This window comes from Bos indicus, chromosome 5, assembly GCF_029378745.1.
Source record: "Bos indicus isolate NIAB-ARS_2022 breed Sahiwal x Tharparkar chromosome 5, NIAB-ARS_B.indTharparkar_mat_pri_1.0, whole genome shotgun sequence".
NCBI lineage: Eukaryota > Metazoa > Chordata > Mammalia > Artiodactyla > Bovidae > Bos > Bos indicus.
In genome coordinates, this window is record NC_091764.1 from 7609680 (window position 1) to 7632132 (window position 22453).

A 22453-nucleotide genomic window follows, 5' to 3' on the forward strand; every position below is an offset into this window, starting at 1 on the left:
TAGAGTAGACAGTATTCAAGCTTTGTAATGGTCAGTGAAAGTTGTAGAGTCACATCATACGGCTTTTGTGACCCCAGTGTCTTTTCAACTCTACTCCAACACCATTTACAAATTTTTCTTGGAAGATCCCTGACAGACTTTCCTAGTGTTGCTAATCATTTGATAAGATAATAGTAATAATGTACTATTTTATAATGATGTTTGTTGAGTGCTTACTTAATGCAAGTCTCTATTACAAAATTTGTATTCATTTTTTTTTTTCATTTAAACTGTGTCATAAACCCAGGACAAAGGGATATAACAGCATTTTACAGGGATGAAGAAGAAGCAATTTCAAGGCAAAATAATGATAATCCCTTTAAGTCACAGGGCTAGCAGGAGTTTGCCTTTGAACCCATATACGCCTGAATCTCTAGTGTGCTCTCCTTTGCTTCACAGTTCTTTCTGTACATGTAGAAATAGGAGATATTGTTACTAAGGAAATTCTGGCTGGGAAAATGTCAATAGCAGATTTGCAGATATCTCCATCAAAATTCATTTATAATGGGAAATACTTTACTGCTTTTAAGTAGAAAAAATTTAAAACACCTATGTGTGTATATATATATGTATAACATGCATATGTTTGATATTTAAAGAAAATTAAATAACCTTTATATAATGAGAAGATTGATGGGTCATGTATATGTTTCCTTGTTCTCAGTCTACTTCTAGGTCATGCTGGTTATTAATTATTCCTTTGGGGACTTTAATATTTGCTTCATAATAGTCTTTACTGCAAATTGAATGTTCAATGTCCTATAAATATAATGTTGAGTTTTAGAAGTTAATGAATTTTATATTAGACCTACTCCTGTATAGTACAAGGATATTCTATATTAAGTTCCTGTAGCTCATTTATCACTACAGTGTGATAAAAGTAGTTCTGAGTTTGGCATACCTTATCCATTTAATGTGTGGATAGCACTAAAATCAAGATGAAACTTGAAAAAGATTTTAATTCACTGTAAGAAGTTTCCAATATTTAGACCTGTATGAATGGATTAAGCTGTCTTAAGTGTTAAGGTGACTACTGAAGATTCTTAAGTGATACAGTGACCAGTTTCCATAGTTTAAGTAAAAGAAAATCACCAAAGTTGTTTTTTTTTTTCTTCTTTTATGTACTCATTACTCATTCGGAAAATACTGTGTTATAACAGTTACAAAGAGCAAAAAAGTCTCTGCTCTGTGGGGGTTCAGTATATTGGTGATAATGATAAGAATTTAATCAAGAACTTAAAAAAAATAATTGTTCCCATGGAAATGTATGCAACAAATAATGTAGAAGAGTTTTCCTGACTCTTGTGTGAGGGTGGAGTCAATGTATGCATTAAAGAAAAGGTGAAAAAACAGATAAGACTTAAAAGATGAGTTAGAATTTGTCAGGTGGAAGGAAGAATGTTATGGCATCATCCAAACTTGACATTTTTACATCAAAGCATGATGGAAAAAATAACGGGCAAATTGCTAAGTAATATGCAAATGCTAGTAACCAAAACTGCTAGAAACTAGAGGTTAGAATTCATGATTACTTCATTGGGAAACTAGGAAGAAAATTTAGAATGAATCCATACTTCATTTTTCTCTTTCAATCATTCCCTCCCAACACGTCTTATTTTCAGCTAGTCCTATTGTCTCATTCTCTAAAACATCCCTTAGTTGTACATTTCTTTCTATTTCCACCCTCCTTCCCTTGGTCCAAGACATGGTACCACCAATTTTCATCTAGTTTCCAGTGAGTCTTCTAGCATCTCCTGTTGGCTCTTTACAGTAACATCGTTCGCACAACAGGGACTCTAATCTTCTAAAAGAATACATTTTATGTCATTTAAACTCATAAAACCGTCTGTTGGCTTTCCATTACATGTAGTAAAACCCAAGCTTCTTACCAAGCCCTACAAGTTCCTGCACAATCTGGCCTCTATCTCGCCTCTATCTAGCCCTTAAACCACAGTCCCTGCATCCCTGCATTCCTTCTGTTCTCAGCAAACTCACTTGTCCTACTTTGGGGACTTTGTCATAGACATTCTCTCTGTATGTAAGGACTTTCTCCTGGATCAGAGCAGGTTCCTTTTCATCAGAGCTCTACTTACATGATGCTTATTAACACAGTCTATCTTCAGCTATCTAATCCGAAGGAATACTCACAAGGCCTCTTGCCAGAATTGTATGCTATATTGTCCTCTTGTGTTTTGTTTATAGTTTATCACCATCCACTGTTTTTTTGTTTGTTTGTTTACTTATTAACAAGTGTGAATTCAGCCACCTCCAACTATAACATACACTCATTGAAAAATAAGTCTTGTCTATTTTTATTTGATAGCATAATTGCCCAGGACAAGCCTCCCACAATAGGAACCAAATAAAAATTGAGTGAAACACCATCATCATGGCTTAGACTCACCCACTATAGAAGAATAGAAACACTGCCAAAAATGTACAATGGAATAAGAAAAAGTCAGAAGTCTTTTATTCCTATAAATGGTAAAGTTTAGTTGAAATATAAACAACTTTAAAATGTTTACAAAATGAAACCGTATCTACTCTTCAGGACATTCGTTCATGTATCTCCCCCACTTCTGACTCCCTGCTAAATAGCTTTACTTTATAAGGCATCAGGGTCAGAGTGAAACATCACACATCCCATATGTTATTTTCTTTCTGTGGTCCACAGTGTAGTAGAAGAGAGACTGACTCAAACATAACCACAAAATGAAGCAGGAAATGTTATAAAAAAAAAAAAAAAAAAAAAAACACAAAAAACAGTAGTGAACCAGATTTGGCAACTGAGATTTTGAAAAATGGAAAATTACCACTTGTTGTTGGAATCAGAAAGTAGCACTTAAGCTGGATTCTGAAAGAGAAGTGAGAGTTGGACATTTAGAGATGAGAGGGACAGAAAAGGAAATGTAAGACTAAAGGAGCCAAATATACAGCATCAACACAAGATATGTAGGTTGTTGGCAAGATCAGTTTTCCTAGAAAACAAAGATTGATTGTAGCCTGATTGTAGTAGAAACTCTTGAATGTCAAAAACTGTAGACTTTGTGTGAGTGTGTAGTCTAGCACTTGAGTGCATGGGTGGGCGGCACAATCTTAAAATGTACTTTGTCTTCTTGTATAAGTAAATTGTTAGTGGGAGAGGTCAGGGAGGATATACCAGGCTCAGTGGCTGGATGAAGGAGACATTTACTGACTTTCAGAGTCAGCTTTGTTAAACTTGAATTAGAGGTACTGATTATAAGAGGAGAAGAAAGATAAAGAGTAAGAACATACTTAAGAAAAGCTTACTTTTCCATGTTCCTCTTCTTTCTTGGTGTCTACCCTCTATGTTACAGTCTTCAAACTTGTTTCCCTTGCCTGGAGTTCAAAACTTGTTACCGTAGCTCCTTGGGATCTTCAGAATTGTCTCCCCTCTCTCCATGTGCCATTTTTTCTTCTATTTCTTTTACTTTCATTACTTCACAGCTATACGTTTTGTGCTTGTAAAGATACATGAATAGTGAAGTTAGTCAAGGAGGCATGCAAGACCTGTACATTTTCTCTAAACCTCAGTATTTTTAACAGCACCCAATAAATTTCAAAATAGCTATTAACCGGATTCATAACTTATGAGTTTGAGGAGGTCTATGTGCTCTTTGTTATTTTCTGACCATTTGTGGTAAATGTCAAGAAAAGAGTGTTTTGGACATAGAGCAAACATCTGAAGGCAAAGAGAGAGAATCGGGGGGGAACATTTCACAAAGGAAAAAAAAAATGAACTCAACCTTTAGATAAGGCAAAACATTGTTAAACTGAGAGAAAAATCAATGTGCTTCTTAAACCCATTGATTAACTATTAAATATAAGCAGAAACCTTTATACATACTTGGTTTATAAAATCAGGTTAAGAAGGTCTGAATTTAGAGGTTTCCTTTTGTTTGATATAATGTGTCTTGAACAACAACATTAGGGGTTTGGGGGAAAGATTTAGGTTGTAACAAGATTTTGGAGATCTCAGATTTGCCTAGAAAGTGACACAGAAAATTGGCACCTGAATATACAATGTTCTGAAAGGCAAAGAATGCAAAACCTTCGTTTTGAAAATGCTTACTCATATGGTTTTAAGTTTAACTTGTTTGTTGAACCAGCATATTGAGTAGGAGGTTGTGAGTTTACAAAAATTGAAATGTGAAGCATTTAACCATCTTGCAGATAAAACTTTTGTGAGCCCTGCAGCTATTATTACAGATTACGCTGCACTTGTGGTTTTATGGGAACTGGGCATAATTGGTCATCAGCACAAACTAAAGCTTATTGAAAGCTTGCCATGCAAACTTGGCTCTGCTAAATTTGATATATATATATCTGCATAGGGTAGAGGGTAGCAGTTTAACCTCCCTCACACAGCAGTATTTTAAGCAGGAAAACAGAGCCGATGCTAGAAGAGGGTCTGTTGTGTGGAAGATGGCTATGAGTTGGCATTTCTTCAGAGAGAAGCTTGGTAAACTGCCCTTTCTATATTTATCTTACAAGCTTCAGTGCCAGATTGCCCAACCAAACCACTACTGTTTCTTTTTCCTATATTTCATCTTTTCTTGGAAAAGTTTTTTTTTTTTTTTTACTTCATAGCATGTAAGGTCTTATTTCCCCCACCAGGGATTGAACTGGAGCCACTTTCATTTGGAGCACAAAGTCTCAACCCCTGGACTACCAGGGAAGTCCTTGAAGGCAAGCATTTTATAGACTATTTCATAGTGTGGGGTTGTTTGATAGTTTCTCATGATTAGACCCACAAATATACTTTTTGTCTAGAATGTCACAGAAATGATGCTGGATTTTTTTTTTTCTGTTTCCTTCCTTTCAGGTATCAATAATACTAATATTTCTCATTTTCAGTTCAGTTCAGTTCAGTCGCTCAGTCGTGTCTGACTCTTTTTAGTGATGTTGAATTTGATCACTTGTTTGAGATATTGTTTGCTAGTTTTCTACTCTATAGTTATTTTGCCCCATTTCTATTTCACAGATATTTTTATGGGAAGATATTTGGAGACTCTATAAAAATTCTATTCCTTGATCCACTTTCACCCATAGGATTTTAGCATGCATTGAGATTTCTTGCCTAAATTAATCATTTACTCCAATTGATGTCATGTGACTTCTAATTCCATCTGTATGTATGTCTAGCCATTCAACTTTTAGAAAATGATATCCCTTCTTATTTTTCTCCTCTTTCCCCTCTTCTTTTTCCTTCTCCTATACTCTATCCCTCTCCCTCGCTTTAAATTTTATGGACTGGTGGACTCTTCTTGCCTTCAATGGATTATAATCTGTTGATAATGACTCTTTATTGTGTTTTTTAATTTTTCTCAAATCAGGCTACTGGGATGCACTTCACACTGACTTCCGCTCACTCCATTTTTCTTTCATAACTTTGCTTCATTTTGGCTCAAGCTGATTCAGACTCATCATGTACTCTCACTGCCTTAACTTGAGCTTTTACCTATGGTGGCTTGAGTTCTTTTGTGAAGGATAATATTTAGGAGCCTGATCTCACTGCTCCTAGGTTTCCTAAATGGTGAAATAAATAGGTGTATACTTAACACACATATGCATTTATCTCAATATCAGTGAGGAATCTGTTAGAGGATTCACAATGCCTCCAACTCCAAATCAGCATGCAGTTTTGTCTTGCTTTCTCCTTCCCATGCTTGCACCTTCTTTTGTTACCTGAGAAACCTGGCTCCCGCTGTCCTCAGTATACTTCTTATTTGCTCAGCACCCTCCTGCAACATACAGTTCTAACAAATGTCCCATCCACCCTGGCCTGCTCTTCATCCTGACAGATTGCTGGTCTTCGCCCGGCTGTCACCCAACTGCTGCCCACCAATAAGGAAATAACTGCTTTTAGAAAGATCCTTGATTTTTCTTTCTTTTATATTGAATTTATAAAGCAGGAACTGTAGGACCATTTATTAATGTTGCTGATTCAAACCAATTTTGCTTGTGTCCACATTTGTAACTGGTATATCCATATAAAGATGAGTTCATATGGATAGATTTTTTTATATATATAAACCAATGTGCAACACCTCTATTTGTGAAATTGAACATCTGAACACTGATAGTATCTAGATGTATTGCTGAATTCCTTTAGATGGCATGTGTAATAGCTTCCTTTTCTTCAAAGTAAAAATTTTAAGTAGTAAAGAGTAAAATTAAGGTTAGACCATTAAGTACTGTTACATTATTAACTCTTAGTTAATAACTTAGTGGCTAAGCTATCTGTTATCTGGGGAGACATCACATACATTAACATGGTCAGTGTCTAGAGACACTTGGATGGAGTTAAATTGTAGGGTAGTGGTTCATAGAACAATATTTATAAGATGCCAGGTTTAAATACAGTTTAAGTATCTACCAGCGTGTTATACAGGGCAAACTGTTACACCTCTAAAACCCTTAATTTATCCACAGCACCTACATTACCAGTGTTCTGGCTACTCTAACAAGAATACTGTAGTCTGGGTGGCTGAAACAACTAACATTTATTTCTCATAGTTCTGGAGGCTGGGAAGTCTAAGGTCAGAGTGCCAGCAGATTCGGAATCTGGTGAGAGCCTGGTTCCTGGTTTTTGATGACCATCTTCTCATTCTGTCCTCATGTGGTAGAAGGGGTGAGGGACCTCTCCAAGATCTCTTTTATAATGACACTGATCCCATACAGAAGGGCTCCATCCTCATGATCCTATCACCTCCCAAAGGCTCTACTTCCTAGTATCATCACATTGGTTTCAGCACATGAATTTTGGAAGCAACCAGACACTGAGAAAAGAGTGACAGTATTGTTGTGGAGTTTGATATGCCCTGGATAAAACACTAGGCATAGCGCTTGGCACACAGTGAGTGCACTTAAACGGGAAGTGAATTTTATGTTAATCATTGCTGAAATCTACTTTTACCTACTAAGACTTAGTAACAGATGCTAGCACTAACATATTAATATTAGAACTCTAAATAAATTAAATGGTGTCTTCGTCGTGCCCTATCTTACAGTTTCAATGTTGACCATGTTGTAAATGCACAGATGGTCTGCACAAGATAATGTCTTCTGAATAGTTTGAAGGAACCTTATGATACTCATTTTTTTCCCTTTTCCCAGTCAATATGAGGAGAGTTCAATATCAATTTACATAGAAGCAGTGAATGATGCCAATGTGACTGTACCTTTTGATTAGAGAACGCTATTGATTCTTAAGTCTTCGTGAGTTATTTTATGAATCATCCCTGGAGCCTTTTATTTTACTGGAATGAAGCATGCACAAAAATAGAGGACATGCTGAGAGAATTCAGAGTTTAAACTAAACTTCTTTGATCATTTGTATAAAAGTTAAATCTTTACCAGTTAACATTGATTGTCCCTCTAGAGACTAGAGTAAAAATCTGACCCCACTTTAACAAATAATGAGGTGCAAATCATGGAGAAATGGATGGCTTGTAACATATGTAGAGCAGAAGGTCTGGAACCATATACATGTGAATACAAACCAAAAAGGATTTCTTGGGGTCTTTTATAATTATTTGAAGTTTAACTTATCTATGTTCCTTCCCTTAATCAATCTGTTACTCTACCATTGTTATTGTAGGTAGCTCAGATGGGGAATAGAGTGACACATACACCAAAGAATGTGAAAATATGGTATAAATAAAAGTATCTCTTGTGACCTAAATTAAAAACAACAAATGGGGGGGAAAAAAAGTTAAAGAGCAAATCAGCCAGAAATATTCACTGTCACATTAAAAAATAAAACAAAGGTTTCTAAGACTGAAGTTGGAATATTTTTATCTAAGGGTGGGGACTTAGCCAATGGAATTAATACCAGGTTTCATATACTGAGGAAGATAGCCATACACTGAGAAGTACTTTTTAAGTTGTGTTTATTTGCAGCAAGGAAAAACTCTACTCCCAAAATACATTCTATTTTGTATATTTTGTATATTCTTTTGCTCTGTAGAGAGTTTCCTAGCGGGAGATGCTCTGCATCTTTATAACTAACATAGCTACAAGTATTCTGATTCCTGAGATAGCTCAGGTTTTGTCCTAGGAAGACCCAGTTGGCATTGGGCATTAGACAGCCATCTTAGAGAACTGCTCTCCGTGACTCAGCGTCTCTGACCTGTGTGACTGTAGACTACCCTGGCTCCCAGCCAGTTCTCCTAACTGCCCATTCCTCCCAGAGACTCCTTGGCAGGCAGCCAGTATGCTCTCCCAGGGTCTCCTATTTCACTATATACTATCAATTTAAAATTCTTCTGCAAGTAATAACAATCCTTAGAAAATGTCAGAGGAATATTTCCCCCCGCATTCATAGACACCAGGCTAAAGAATAGGCCAAGGAGGTGCAATGGCTCACAAGTAAAGAGCCCAAGTGAAGGAATAGATGAAAATGAACTTTGGAAGCAAATGGGCATGGGCAATAGACAGGGGAACTAGGAGACCCTGGGGGCCACAGAAGAAAGTAAGTAGCACAGAGAGCCAGATACACTCCCCACATTTTAACATTGGCCAGAGTCCCACAAGCCTCAAGAGAATGCTTTTCCAGACCTTTAGTAATTATAGCTCTTGAGCGCACAGTTATTTTGTGAAGAACATATTTGTCTACTTTTGCACAGAAGCAAATTGAGGTTCAGAGGAACTAAGTAACTTAGCAAGGTCGCATGAGTTAATAACTGCTCAGAGAGCCTAGTGTCCAACCAGACCCAAAGCATGCATCATTATCCCATGCTTCCTTCCATATATTTTACCCACCAAGAACACTATGTTTATAATCACTACTGATAAGGTTTACTCATTCATATATATGCTAGACGTGGGGCTAGGCATTGGAGTATAATGGTAGCTCAAATACGGAGAATGGACTCTACTTTGGAGATGAACATTTATCAAATAATTGCACAAATGTCACATTGTGAGAGTATGAAGTGCTGTCAAAATAGGAGAGAAATAAGTATTTGTAATTTGGGACTTGATGTGAAAATTAGGAATGTCTGCTAGAAATCATTGGAGGTCAAGGTGCAGCTTTCTATGAACTCTTACATGCCTCTATCTTTCTTTTATTATATCAATTCCTATATACATACACACAGCATTTAATTTTCCATGATTTATTAAGATCCTAATGAATTTTTCAGACTTTCTAGACATATCTTATAAATAAAAAAAAAATTTCTAACATCGGTGACTACACTTTATTTTCTCTTAAACAAAATCAGGATTTAACATAAAAGTGAGATATTAAGTGAAAATTTATTAAAGATATACTGATTTTTCTTTCACATATAAATATTCTTTTTAGATTTTTTTAAAAGTAAGAAATATTTAGTGATTACTTTCCATGGTCCAAACCCTGTAGGAATGGGACCCCAAACCAATGAGGTAACTATGAAGAACAAAGTCCAGGGTGCAGTGCTGTATTGCTTGTCTCCTTCTTTCTCTTGTACTTCATGGTGAGGACTTTCTAAATATGTGGTATTCTTGACCAAATATTTGTAGATTTTGAAACCGCATAAGGAGAGAGATGGAGAAGGCAATGGCACCCCACTCCAGTACTCTTGCCTGGAAAATCCATGGACAGAGGAGCCTGGTGGGCTGAAGTCCATGGGTTGCTAAGAGTCGGACACGACTGAGCGACTTCACTTTCACTTTTCACTTTCATGCATTGGAGAAGGAAATGGCAACCCACTCCAGTGTTCTTGCCTGGAAAATCCCAGGGACGGGGGGGCCTGGTAGGAGGCCGTCTATGGGGTCTCACAGAGTCGGACACGACTGAAGCAACTTAGCAACAGCAGCAACTAGGAGAGAGCCTCTTAAAACATTGCATGAAGACTGGACTATCAAAACATGTGAGGTCCCTCTGTGGAGAGCTTTTTATTTAATTAGACCCAATCTTTACATATTAATCACACACAAATACATATCCATGTATATATATAGACAAATATAAAACAATATAAAAAGGGTATTTTCAGAATGAGAATTTCTTTTTGATTGACTTTTTTTCTGAAATGAAAACATCATAGTGGCATTTATAGCCCATAGCAAAGTCAGTATTTATTTTATATATACTTTGTATTTTAGGATATATTTTATAGAATTTGCAGGGAAAGAATATTTGAGTTATTTTCAATGCTTTTATTATTCTCAAAAGAACACAATTTAGCCAGACTTTATCTAAAACAGCAAAAAGAAAAAAAAGAATCTTTTCAAACCTTTTGTCAAAAAAGAATACATTGGTAATTACAAGCTTTCAAACTTAGAAAAGTCTAAGAAATCTGATTTAACATCTCATTACAACTTGGGTTGTATGTGAAAAATAAGGAAATCTGATTTAATATCTCACTACAACCAGTGTGTCTCAGTTTTATGTGAAAAATAAAGAAATTTCTCAGACATAAAGAAATGCTCATTCACCTTAATAGAAAACTTTTAATACATTGATTTCTTCCTGTGTTAGAGAACTTTGATGAGTCACTGATGACAGCAATCTGCATTTCTGTCTTCTTGGTTAATTTCAGAGCTCATCCAGAAAATGAAGGGACTTCTTTACCATCTGCCGACTCCTGCACCAGCCCTACCAAGATGGATTTATCATACAGTAAGACAGCTAAGCAGTGCCTAGAGGAGATATCTGGTAAGTGACCTGATTGATGCATAGGTCAAACTCAGAATTCTTGTAATCTCTCTACATAAGTCTTTTTTATTAAGTCATGTTTGTGCTATACTGTTTTCCCTTAGGCATATATGGACTGTGTACATTTCATGCTTCAGAGATGTTTAGGTATTTGACTGTTCTGCTTAGAATGATCTCTTTGTTGTTCTGTAAAGAATTCTATAAAGAAGGGTAGTGCTCTCAGAGGCTGAGATTTTAAGTAATTGTTGCCCTCAGTCAAGTTGAATACTCTCAGAGATAATCTGGAGAAACTTCTGTTGTTAATAAGGCAGTCCTTGGATGTATTTGCAGATTTAAAAAATATTAATGATCAGGTGGTGCCGAGGTCCAGCCTCGGCTGATCCAGGGAGCTCAAAGCGGGGACGGCGTCGGCAAGGATCAGGATACAATAGCTTCAATTAGATATTAATTAGAGATGTAAAGAGTAATAGAATGAGGATAGCTCAGTAGGAAAATTCAGTGGAGAAAAGAGGCTGAGTAGCTTGGTTTACGCGGGAGACTAATAAAACTTCAAGACAAGAAGTTTGCATCACTTATGTAGGCCGCAGGCATCCTTCCATTCTCCCAAAGGAGAGGAGACACTGAGGCCTCCCCGGTCAGATCTTAGAAGCCCAGGCAAAATTAGTAAGCTTGGTGGGTTCTGTGCTCCAGATGGAGACTCAGCCAGAGTTTGAGAGAGAGCGACGTGGGGAGACCAGTATTTCGAGAAACTGATCCCCATTCTTTATTTTCCATGGTCTACTTTTATACACTGAGATGTTATGCAAAAGTCACGTGGGGTCAGCAGTCCTGACTTTTATCAAAGTCAGGTGCTTCATACAAATATACAGTATACAGAGGTCTTAGGGGTGTTACATCATCTTCTGGCCAGGGGGTCTGCTGACAATTTATGGCCCTTTCCTTGTGACAGCAGTCAGTCAACCAGGACACTTATTTCTCCAGGGTTGATTATTCTTAAAAAAGACTCCACCTTCCAAAGGTACCAGATAAAGTTACATTCCTATAGGGTGAGGATGTGGTGGGTTTTAGTTAAGGAAAGAATTTACTTAGCCTAAGGTCTAACGTGATTAATATCAAATATCAAAAAATAATACTTATTTCTTCCATATATTCATTAATGTGTGTAAGGGCAGGGGATGTGGAGACTTAGCAACAAACATTGGCTCAACAAATGAAAAACCCGTCACCAAAACAATTTCTAGTCAGCCCACTATACTTATACTAATGGTTTTCTAACTTTTCTAAGGAACCTGTTTTTAGAAGGTTTAAAGCATCTTGTGCCTCTCATGGTTGGGAGGCTGTGAGCAATCACATGTGGCCAGACAAGCCTGTCAGGCAGGCTAGAGAACCTTCAGAGGAGTTTGTAGGTTAAAACACTCTTGTCACGCCCAGGAGTTTTTATTAACTGGAGCTCTAAGTTAACTCCTTCTCCAAAAGAGGTGGTTGGGGGCAGCCCCCCATAAAGGCAGAGGTGTAGGTGAGAGCACAAAGTAGTAAAGTAGGCAGTCTCTGGTTATGGGGGTAGATGCTCGAGAATTTCCAGGGGGACTCCTGAGGCTCGATCCCGCCTTTGTGTATGTCGAGCCTCCTTCCTCATGACCTTTGCCACGGGTGGAGGTCCTCCCGCTGGCTCCCCGCAAGGTGGGAATGTTAAATTTTCATGGTCAATCCAACCCTACTTTATCTTCAATTCTGTATTATTTTGTATATTTCTGCAGAGTGGCTCTAAATGTGTGTTCTGTGAAAAATCTAATTATGGAAAATTTTTTCATTTTATATAAATAATGTAAAAAAAAAAAAAAGCCATATACAAATTCCAGACCCAATTTGTCAGATTCTCAGCATTAGTGCATTGTTTTTCCTAGGATCTGGATAAGCCTAGGCACATAGCGAAGCCTTTTGGTATAATTGTATTATATACAGCTCAATATTCACAAGGAGCTAAGTAGGCTCTTAACACAATACAATGCTCCTAAGGAGAAAATGTCCCTGATTCTGGGAAAGATTGAGGGAAGGAGAAGGCAGAAATCAGAGGATGAGATCACTGAATGGCATCACTGATGATGGCATCACTGATGTGATGAACATGAACTTGGGCAAACTCCAGGAGATGGTGAGGGACAGGGAAGCTTGGCATGCTGCAGTCCATGGGGTCACAAAGAGTTGGACATGACTGGGCGACTGAACAACAACAAGGGGGAAGAGGCTTGAAGAACATTTTATCTGTTTCCAAGTATAAGAATGCATAGACATAGAGGTATATTTGTTAGTTCAATAAATCTCTGGCTCAGCCCTTGTCTAAGTAAAAACCTAAAAGGACTATTTATTTTATTTTTTTAATTACCACAGTACTCCAAGGACTCAAAATACTGCTCTGAAGCTCATGAGCCTAACCATATCACAAATTTGGAAGTTAAGAAACTTCCTCACTTCATCAGACTTTAAACACTTCAGCAAGCATTAGCCATTACTGCAGTATCCACCCATGGATACTGACAACAATGACAGCACAGCATCCCAAGGGTTCCTTTTGGAAATAACATCCATGGTATTCGGCTTTAGAGTTTTCAAGTGGTAATTAAAATGGGTCAGTGCAGGGTAAGGGTTGAAATGGTAATGCCAAGGCATAGCTATGGGGATGTTATGGGGGGAATTGCTTGAACAATTTGTAGATTTTTTTCAATCACTAGGAGAAGGTGTTGGTTTCCCATAGTTTCAGATAACCCCATGGTGATTGATGATATGTATCTGTATTGTGACTATATATTATTTAAACATAGTGTGGTATGGAGATGTATATGTTTTACATGTTTCTTTATTCATGAATGCCTTCAAATAGTATCAGTATGCCTACAAATTACAAGAACTCAAATCTGTAGCAGAAAATGAATTTATTACACTTTGACTTCAGATTTTTATGTGAATTTTACAAAGAAACTTATTTTTCTGAAATTAGTATATCACTTAGTATCTCTGAAGCAATAGCATGTTTGATTCTTTCTTCAGTTTCTTTATTCTTTTGACCATTTGATCATTTTTTCATACTTCCAGCTAATATTTCTACTTATGTAAGTCAAATCATTATGTTTTACACCTTAAACTTATACAGTACTATATGCCAATTGTATCTCAGTAAAACTGGAATTTTTTAAAAAAATTTCCATTTAATGTTCTGGTTTTAATGAAATATTTGAAAGTGAAATATAAACTAGACTTTAACGTTATACAATAGCCTGATGGATTTATTAGAAGGTATAATATTAGTTTTTATAATAATTATTGTTGTAGAATCATAGATTTGAGTCTATAATTTAGATAGGAATATAATAAAAGAAAGAAAATGGCAAATAAGTGCCTAAACGAGGCTGATTTGATTGTGTCATTCTTATGATCATGTGTTTAAAGTGAGTCTGTGGTGGAATATTGGAAATTTCTGTCAATGCAAACTGGAGATTTCATGAAGGAAAGATATTCCCTTGTATTCAGTAAGCTATCATTGGAGTGCCATAATTGGAGAAATCCAGGTGAGAGAATACTGGTAGAGCAGTGATGAGAGGATGATAGTCATAGGGAAGTAGACCAGTGAGATGGCAAACCCTGGCGTTTCTTCTAATGATCTTGTCTTCTTATCCCTCCTTGAGCTACTTACTCTCCTGTTCATACCCTAGATCTGGGCATCATCAGAATCTGCACCTTCGCTATAATCCCACTAGCATGCAGCCCACTCTTGCTCATGACAACCTCCTTTCTTTTCAGTGCGCTCCCTTTCATTCTCTGACAACACTACTGATTCTAAGATGTCTAAATTGCTGATCCCACTACCTTTTACTTACCCTCATCAAACTCTACATGTCCTTCCTTCCTTAATCAGATGAATTCCGATAGTGACGGAATATGATTTTACTTTTGCAAGTACTCTTTACTCACTTACCCCTCTCTTACTTCATTGTACTCATTGGATGAAACATAGACCTCAGTTCAGTTCAGTTCAGTTGCTCAGTCATGTCCGACTCTCTGCGACCCCATGAATCCCAGCACGCCAGGCCTCCCTGTCCATCACCAACTCCCGGAGTTCACTGAGACTCACGTCCATCGAGTCAGTGATGCCATCCAGCCATCTCATCCTCTGCCGTCCCCTTCTCCTCCTGCCCCCAATCCCTCCCAGCATCAGAGTCTTTTCCAATGAGTCAACTCTTCGCATGAGGTGGTCAAAGTACTGGAGTTTCAGCTTCAGCATCATTCCTTCCAAAGAAATCCCAGGGCTGATCTCCTTCAGAATGGACTGGTTGGATCTCCTTGCAGTCCTAGGGACTCTCAAGAGTCTTCTCCAACACCACAGTTCAAAGGCATCAATTCTTCGGTGTTCAGCCTTCTTCACAGTCCAACTCTCACATCCATACATGACCACAGGAAAAACCATAGCCTTGACTAGACGGACCTTTGTTGGCAAAGTAATGTCTCTGCTTTTGAATATGCTATCTAGGTTGGTCATAACTTTCCTTCCAAGGAGTAAGCATCTTTTAATTTCATGGCTGCAGTCACCATCTGCAGTGGTTTTGGAGCCCAAAAAATAAAGTCTGACACTGTTTCCACTGTTTCCCCATCTATTTCCCATGAAGTGATAGGACCAGATGCCATGATCTTCGTTTTCTGAATGTTGAGCTTTAAGCCAACTTTTTCACTCTCCTCTTTCACTTTCATTAAGAGGCTTTTGAGTTCCTCTTCACTTTCTGCCATAAGGGTGGTGGCATCTGCATATCTGAGGTTATTGATATTTCTCCTGGCAATCTTGATTCCAGCTTGTGTTTCTTCCAGTCCAGCATTTCTCATAATGTACTCTGCATACAAGTTAAATAAGCAGGGTGACAATATACAGCCTTGACGTACTCCTTTTCCTATTTGGAACCAGTCTGTTGTTCCATGTCCAGTTCAAACTGTTGCTTCCTGACCTAGTGACATTCAAATCTCCACCTAGTCTGTACCAGCAATGAATGAACCTGGAGAAAAACACATGACATGTTGATGTGATTGGCTTTACATTCATGACCACCAACCTCAACTGAGTAATTAATGCTGCCTGGCAATCATTCTGTATTTCTCTGGTGTGTTTATTGTTTTTTGTCATCTAAGAACAATCTCAAGGTTTTGGATGACAATTTTATACCTTTTCTCTGCTTCTCAAATCTCTAATACCACTTAAGCAGAGAAAAAAAAATTCACAAACCCCTGCCACCATACCTACCCATGCCCAGCATTTATACTTATTTGTTGTTGTCCAGTTGCTAAGTCGTGTTCAACTCTTTGTGACCCCATGGACTGCAGCACACCAGGCATCCCTGTTTTATCTCCCAGAGCTTGCTCAAATTCATGTCCATTGAGTGAGTGATGCCATCCAACTATCTAATTCTCTGTTGTCTCTTTCTCCTCCTGCCTTCAATATTTCCCAGCATCAGGGTCTTTTCCAATGGTCAGCTTGTATATCTGTTTACTCCATTTTTACTTGAATTAGTTTCTTTTCTACCTCTTTTTTTTTTTTTTTTTGTAATGACATGTAATTTCTATGATTTTATTCCAGAGATAGTAAAAGGCAACTGATTAGTGTGCAACATCCCATATCTTTTCAGTTCAGTTGCTCAGTCATGTCCGACTCTTTGTGACCCCATGAATTGCAGCATGCCAAGCCTCCCTGTCCATCACCAACTCCCGGAGTTCACTCAAACTCATGTGCATCGAGTTGGTAATGCCATCCAGCCATCTCATCCTCTGTCATCCCCTTCTCCTCCTGCCCCCAATCCCTCCCATCATCAGGGTCTTTTCCAATGAGTCAACTCTTCACATGAGGTGGCCAAAGTATTGGAGTTTCAGCTTCGGCATCAGTCCTTCCAATGAATACCCAGGACTGATCTCCTTTAGGATGGACTGGTTGGATCTCCTTGCAGTCCAAGGGACTCTCAAGAGTCTTCTTCAACACCACACTTCAAAAGCATCAATTCTTCAGTGCTCAGCTTTCTTCACAGTCCAACTCTCACATCCATACATGACCACTGGAAAAACCATAGCCTTGACTAGACAGACTTTTGTTGGCAAAGTCATATCTCTGCTTTTCTTTTTTTTTTAAATTCTTCCAATTTTATTTTATTTTTAAACTTTACATAATTGTATTAGTTTTGCCAAATATCAAAATGAATCTGCCACAGGTATACATGTGTTCCCCATCCCGAACCCTCCTCCCTCCTCCCTCCCCATACCATCCCACTGGGCCGTCTACCTCTTTAATATCTCCCTCTATACCAAATCACTCTATAGCCCACAGGATGCTGCTCTCTCTCCAATCATAATAAAAAAAACACAACTTTTCTCGATCCTTTCCACCACTTTCTTTCTCTTTCTGATTTCTCTTATTGCTACAGAAACCACAAAGTACACAAACACTTGATTTTATTGCTAAGCCATACCTTAGACTGGCCCATAGAAAACTTCTTCAAAGACAGTGTGAGATATGAGAAGGTAAATGTTCTAGGAAGTAGAAAAAAATAATTCTGGCTTTTGCACTGCTATTATTTAGCGGTTTGAACTGTTTCTTGGTTCCCTTTTTTTTATGAGGTGACTATAATTATGCTTAATAAACTCACAGGATTGTTGTGAGATATGGTTTATATTCCATAATCATCACCGGTACTTTATAAATGCCAAGCATGCCAAAGACTAGGAAAACAAACATGACTAAGACATGAGTTCTCCTATAGAAGAATAAGAGACAAAGTTTAACACCATGAATAATTGAATTACTAGACTTATGGGAACAACTAACTTTGCTGTAAAGATTTATTTAGGGCTTAAAAGAAGATCACATGTGTACAGTAGAATTCTAATGGATAAAGAAATCAGTATATAATATTCCAGGGAAAAGCAACTTCAATGAAAAAAAAATTTGAAAAAAAATTACTTACCTTACTATGTTCATCTATTTCTTGTTGTAAAACTGAGCACATTTGGGATTTTCTTAACCCACAGTTTCAATGCTCATGGTATTGTTGAACCTTTACTGCTAAATGTTGCTATGGGGACCTCATACATGTAAATAATATAGAACTCCTCTGATGCAGTTAGTCTTGGCTGGATAAGATCAGATTTTGTGAATTTTTAGAGGCTATACAATTTGGAAAAGCCTGAAAATAATTTTAAATATACAAAATTGCATTATTTAGAAAGGGGCTCAATCAAGTTAGAAGCTCTGTATATTAAATATTATTGGCTTCACAGTGGACATGATGTCCTGGTACAGTCTTACCTGATTGCATTGCCACATCTTCTAAAAACAGTGCCTTGATTTTCTTTTTGGGAACCAACCACAGCCTCATCAACCTTTGTTCATATGGTTCAGATGAAATTTATCCAAGCAGATCCTTTCAGAACAACCCATTCTATTGACCACAGTGACTCTTTCAGCGGTGGACATGTGACCCAAGTCAGTTGAATTGGAACCAGTGAGAATCAGTCTCAGAACTTTACCTGACTGTTAGGAAACAGACCTGTGTTTTTCCACTAGATCCTAAGTTAATCAAAAGAAAGCTTGGAGGTGCTGGCAGTTACCTTCACCCTCCGTGAAACAAATGTAGAGAAAACAGAACCTGAAGTAGGAGAGAATTAGCTCAATGTCTGAGCTCTTGAACAAGCCATGTCAGAAACTCTCTCTTCCTTCTTCCCTGCACTTTTATGTTGTGTTACCCAAGAAAATCCCTGTCTGTGCTTAAACAAACATTAAAAGCACCTCTATTGCGTGACCTGTGAGAGGCATGACCTGTAAAGTTCTCTGATACTGTTAAGGAGCAAACCTGAATGGTTCATTTTGAAAAACAGAATTGTTAGAGGGATTCACTAAGTTACCTAGGAAGCTCAGCTTGCTATATAACTCATGTGAATTAATAAGAACAGTGTCTTCGTGATTAAATGGTCCCAGAAGTTAGAAGTGTAGTTAAATTGAGGTGTAAATATAAATGTCAGAAATGCATGACACTCAATAAAATAGCATTTTCTAGAGAAAGCCCAAGACTTTTACAGTTTGGAAACCTTATATCCCTCCAAAGTCTCTATGTATTTCTCCCAAGTTTCCTATTGTTTCTCATGTTCTTGGGGAGCAAACTAGTAATACTCACCCAATCTGATGATGATGTTTCTATTAAGTATTGCAGTCAGGTGATGTGCTTCATGAAATTTGTGACACAGAGTGAGTAAGCTTCTTGCTTCCAGCCTATCCTTTAGGAGTCATGCCATCCTTTCAGTATTACAAGTTCAGCTGAAATAGCGGTTTAGATTTTACTGCTTGGCTTGGGTTTTATTCTTTATTTCATTGACAAAAAGAATTTGGCCACAGAACCCATCCCTTTCATCAAGTGCCAAGAGATTCTGCCAGATGCTAAGTGGGCTTTACTTTTCATTTCACTGGAATCATTTAGAAAGTTTTTAGATATTTTTTAGTACATACATCTACACATGTCCCTTGTTTTGCATAGGGCTATCTACCAATGTGTATCACATTTATTTAATCCACTTTTTCACCTTTATCTAGAATTTATATTCAACTAAAAAATGATGGTAGATGCCAAACTGAAACAGAATCAGCAAAGCTAATACGTCATTTGTAAAAACTTAATTAAATAATTGGATGGATTCAGGAAGTAAGAATTTAGATTAAACAGAGAGAGAAACTAATGGTTACATGCGTCTTTTTCTGACTTTCCAGACTTTGTATTGAATAATGGGAAATACTTCATATTTAAGATCTTTGTAAGTGATTATTTATCTTGCCTCTTTCTTGGACATTTATAAAGACTAAGATGATCAAGCTCGGGTCATTTTAAATCAGTTTAGATCTTCTACTTAAATAGTTACTTTATAATTATGCTTACTAAAGAGCTCAAAAACATTCCTTCTCAGAACATTGTAGTAGCTATGTTTTATGTGAGGTATTGGCTAAATTAGAGTGATTCACATCTTCATCATTGATTGGGGGTGTTTGTCTATTATGCCCTGAGGCTTCCTCTTCCACCTTGTGTAACATACATTTAAACAGTTTAATATAAATACATATGAATACACCCATGTTTAAATGTACTCCCAAAGCAAGAAGAGATAACTGCCTCTAGAGAAGCAATAATTAGGTTCCCAGCTGTTGTTCAGGGTAGACTTAAGGACTTAAGGATATAGTTCCCAGAGGAAGAACTACTATAACTACAACTTGACAGTGTCTTTAAACAAAGAAACAAACACAAATGCCCTTTTAATGCTTTTCTCTATTAGGATTATGTCTTCAAAATAACCAGCTTCTCGTTACTTAATCCAGTGGACTTAGCCACCTCTTCCTAAATTCACTCCTACAGGAAGATTATATGTTTTGCCCCACTGAATCAGAATGGACCATGTGGATTCGTTTGACCAGTAATTATGGATGGAAAAATGACATGAGCCATTCTTGAGCAGAATCTGGTATTTCTCATCTCTTTTTCCCTCTTATCCCCAACTATGGGAAGTTGTTCTTTTAGTATGGCTCTTAGTATGAAGGGTACCTGGATCAGAACTGCAGCCAACATAGAGTGGACATTAATGTGAGCAAAAGTGCATCTTTGTTACTGTAAGCCACTGACATTTCAAAATCATTTATAAATATAGTATAACTTAATCTAAGCCAGAATTTCTCAACCTTGGAACCACTGACATGCAGTCTGCATAATTCTTTGTCGGGTGGGAGGAGGTTCCCTGTCAATGTATCGTGTGTAGCAGCATCATTGGCCTCTTCTCCAAGGTGTCAGAAACACCACATCCCCATTTGTGACAAACAAAACTGTCTCCTAATTCTGCTAAATGTCCCCTCAGGAGGACCCAGTTGAAAACCACTAGTCTCAGCCTATAAGTTCTTAAAGTGGGGTTCCAGAGCCATCAGTATCTACTACATCACCTAGGAATACGTTAGACATGCAACGTCTCAAGCTCCTTTCAGACTGTCTGAATGAATAGGGCTGGGGATGGGGCACCGCCAGCTAAGTTGTAATAAACCCTCAGAGAGGTTCTGAACATTTAGGTTTGAGAACCGCTGGTCTAAGCTGACTGGTACACAAGTTTCCTTGTATAAAGAGAGGGCATCATTATTGCTTTTACTTATATATGCTCAACTGTTAATGCCTAAAGCATAAGAATTCCATTTTTGGTGAATCTGTAAGACTTTAGAAGATGCTACATGTGTACTTCAGCATAATACCTATCAAACAAATTAATGTTTTCTAACCTTAGCAAATTTACTCTGGTCTTGTAATCTAGTGATTCACTGGATCACAATAACTCCAAGTCAAGAAAGAACAAAGCAAAACAAAACTCCAAAGTGGAGTAGCATTCTAATCTTTAAAAAAAACACTTTATAAAATGATGTCGTAGAAGGACAGTTTTCGGTTTCTGTGATTTAGCCTTTGTACCCTTATTTTATTTAAACACGATATATTTATATATTTATTTATCTCTGGCTGTGCTAGGTCTTTGTTGCAGCACGGGCTTTTCTCTGGCTGCCGCCAGCAGGGCTGCTCTTTAGTTTCAGTGTGTGAGCTCCCAGTTGGGTGGCTCCTCTTGTGGCAGAGCACAGACTCTGGGGCAGGCGGGCTTCAGTAGTTGCTAATCCCAGGCCCTAGGCACAGAGTCAAGAGTTGTGGTGCTTAGTTGCTCTGCGTGCAGCAGGTGGGATCTACCAGCATCAGAGACTAAACCTGAGGCTCTAGCATTAGCAGGTGGATTCTTTACCACTGAGCCAGCAGGGGAGACTTAAGCACATTTTATATAAACATAATTTATTTTTGACGAGTGGAGAATTGAGAATCTGTACTTAAAATTCACAGGTTCATTTAGTCGCAAAATTTTTTATCACAAATAATTGCCATTCTTTCCATCTGATTCTCTTTTATGTATCTGTGTACTCGTGGTCCCTCTTGAGCTTGAGCGTAAGAAACAATTATTTTGCAAAGTAAGTTGTTATCTATGTAAAGGTGTAGGCAGTGTACATTGTAATGATAATGTATATAGTTAGAAGATCGGGCATCCCCCTACCCCCAGCTTTGGCCTTCCCTGGTGGCTCAGTGGTAAAGAATCCACCTGCTAATGCAGGATACAAGGGCTCGATCCCTGGGTCAGGAAGATCCCCTGGGGAAGGAAATGGCAATCCACTCCAGTATTCTTACCTGGTGAATCCAACGGACAGAGGAGCCTGCTGGGCTACAGTCCATGTGGTTGCAAAAGAATCTGACATGACTGAGCAAATAACAACAACACATAGTTGAAGTTAGCAATATGAGGTGAAAAATCAGAATTAATTAGATCATATTAGCTCAGAAAATTATGTGCTAGGGAATTATATCACTTTGAATGACACAAATATTTTAATCTGTTTCTCCATGCTTCCCCTTTTGGAGAGGAATGTTTACGGACAGAAACAATCTCATAAGCTTTTCCTTGATACTCTTCTCATTAACTCTCAGTAGAACATGGTCTCTACTACATTTGATAAGTATTTTCAAAGTCTTCCTAAAATCAGAATTTCAGGATGGCAATTGTAACCAGTGCAAGATAAATACAAGAAACTTACCCTTTAGGTTTTCTGCTTTTTATCAAAATATTAAAAATAAAGATCTTACACAGATTACAAAGTGATAGGTTTATAGAATAGAC

At 37.7% G+C, this 22453-nt stretch overlaps 1 protein-coding gene across 13 annotated transcripts in view; it reads left to right on the top strand.

The window, feature by feature from the left end:
- NAV3 (neuron navigator 3) overlaps positions 1–22453 on the top strand; it is an 893860-nt gene that overhangs the window by 691155 nt on the left and 180252 nt on the right. For all 13 annotated transcript variants that reach the window (XM_070788552.1, XM_070788555.1, XM_070788553.1 and 10 more), the window contains one exon: positions 10593–10708. In XM_070788552.1, coding sequence (XP_070644653.1) covers positions 10593–10708 — 116 coding nt within the window. The remainder of the gene's footprint in view (positions 1–10592; positions 10709–22453) is intronic.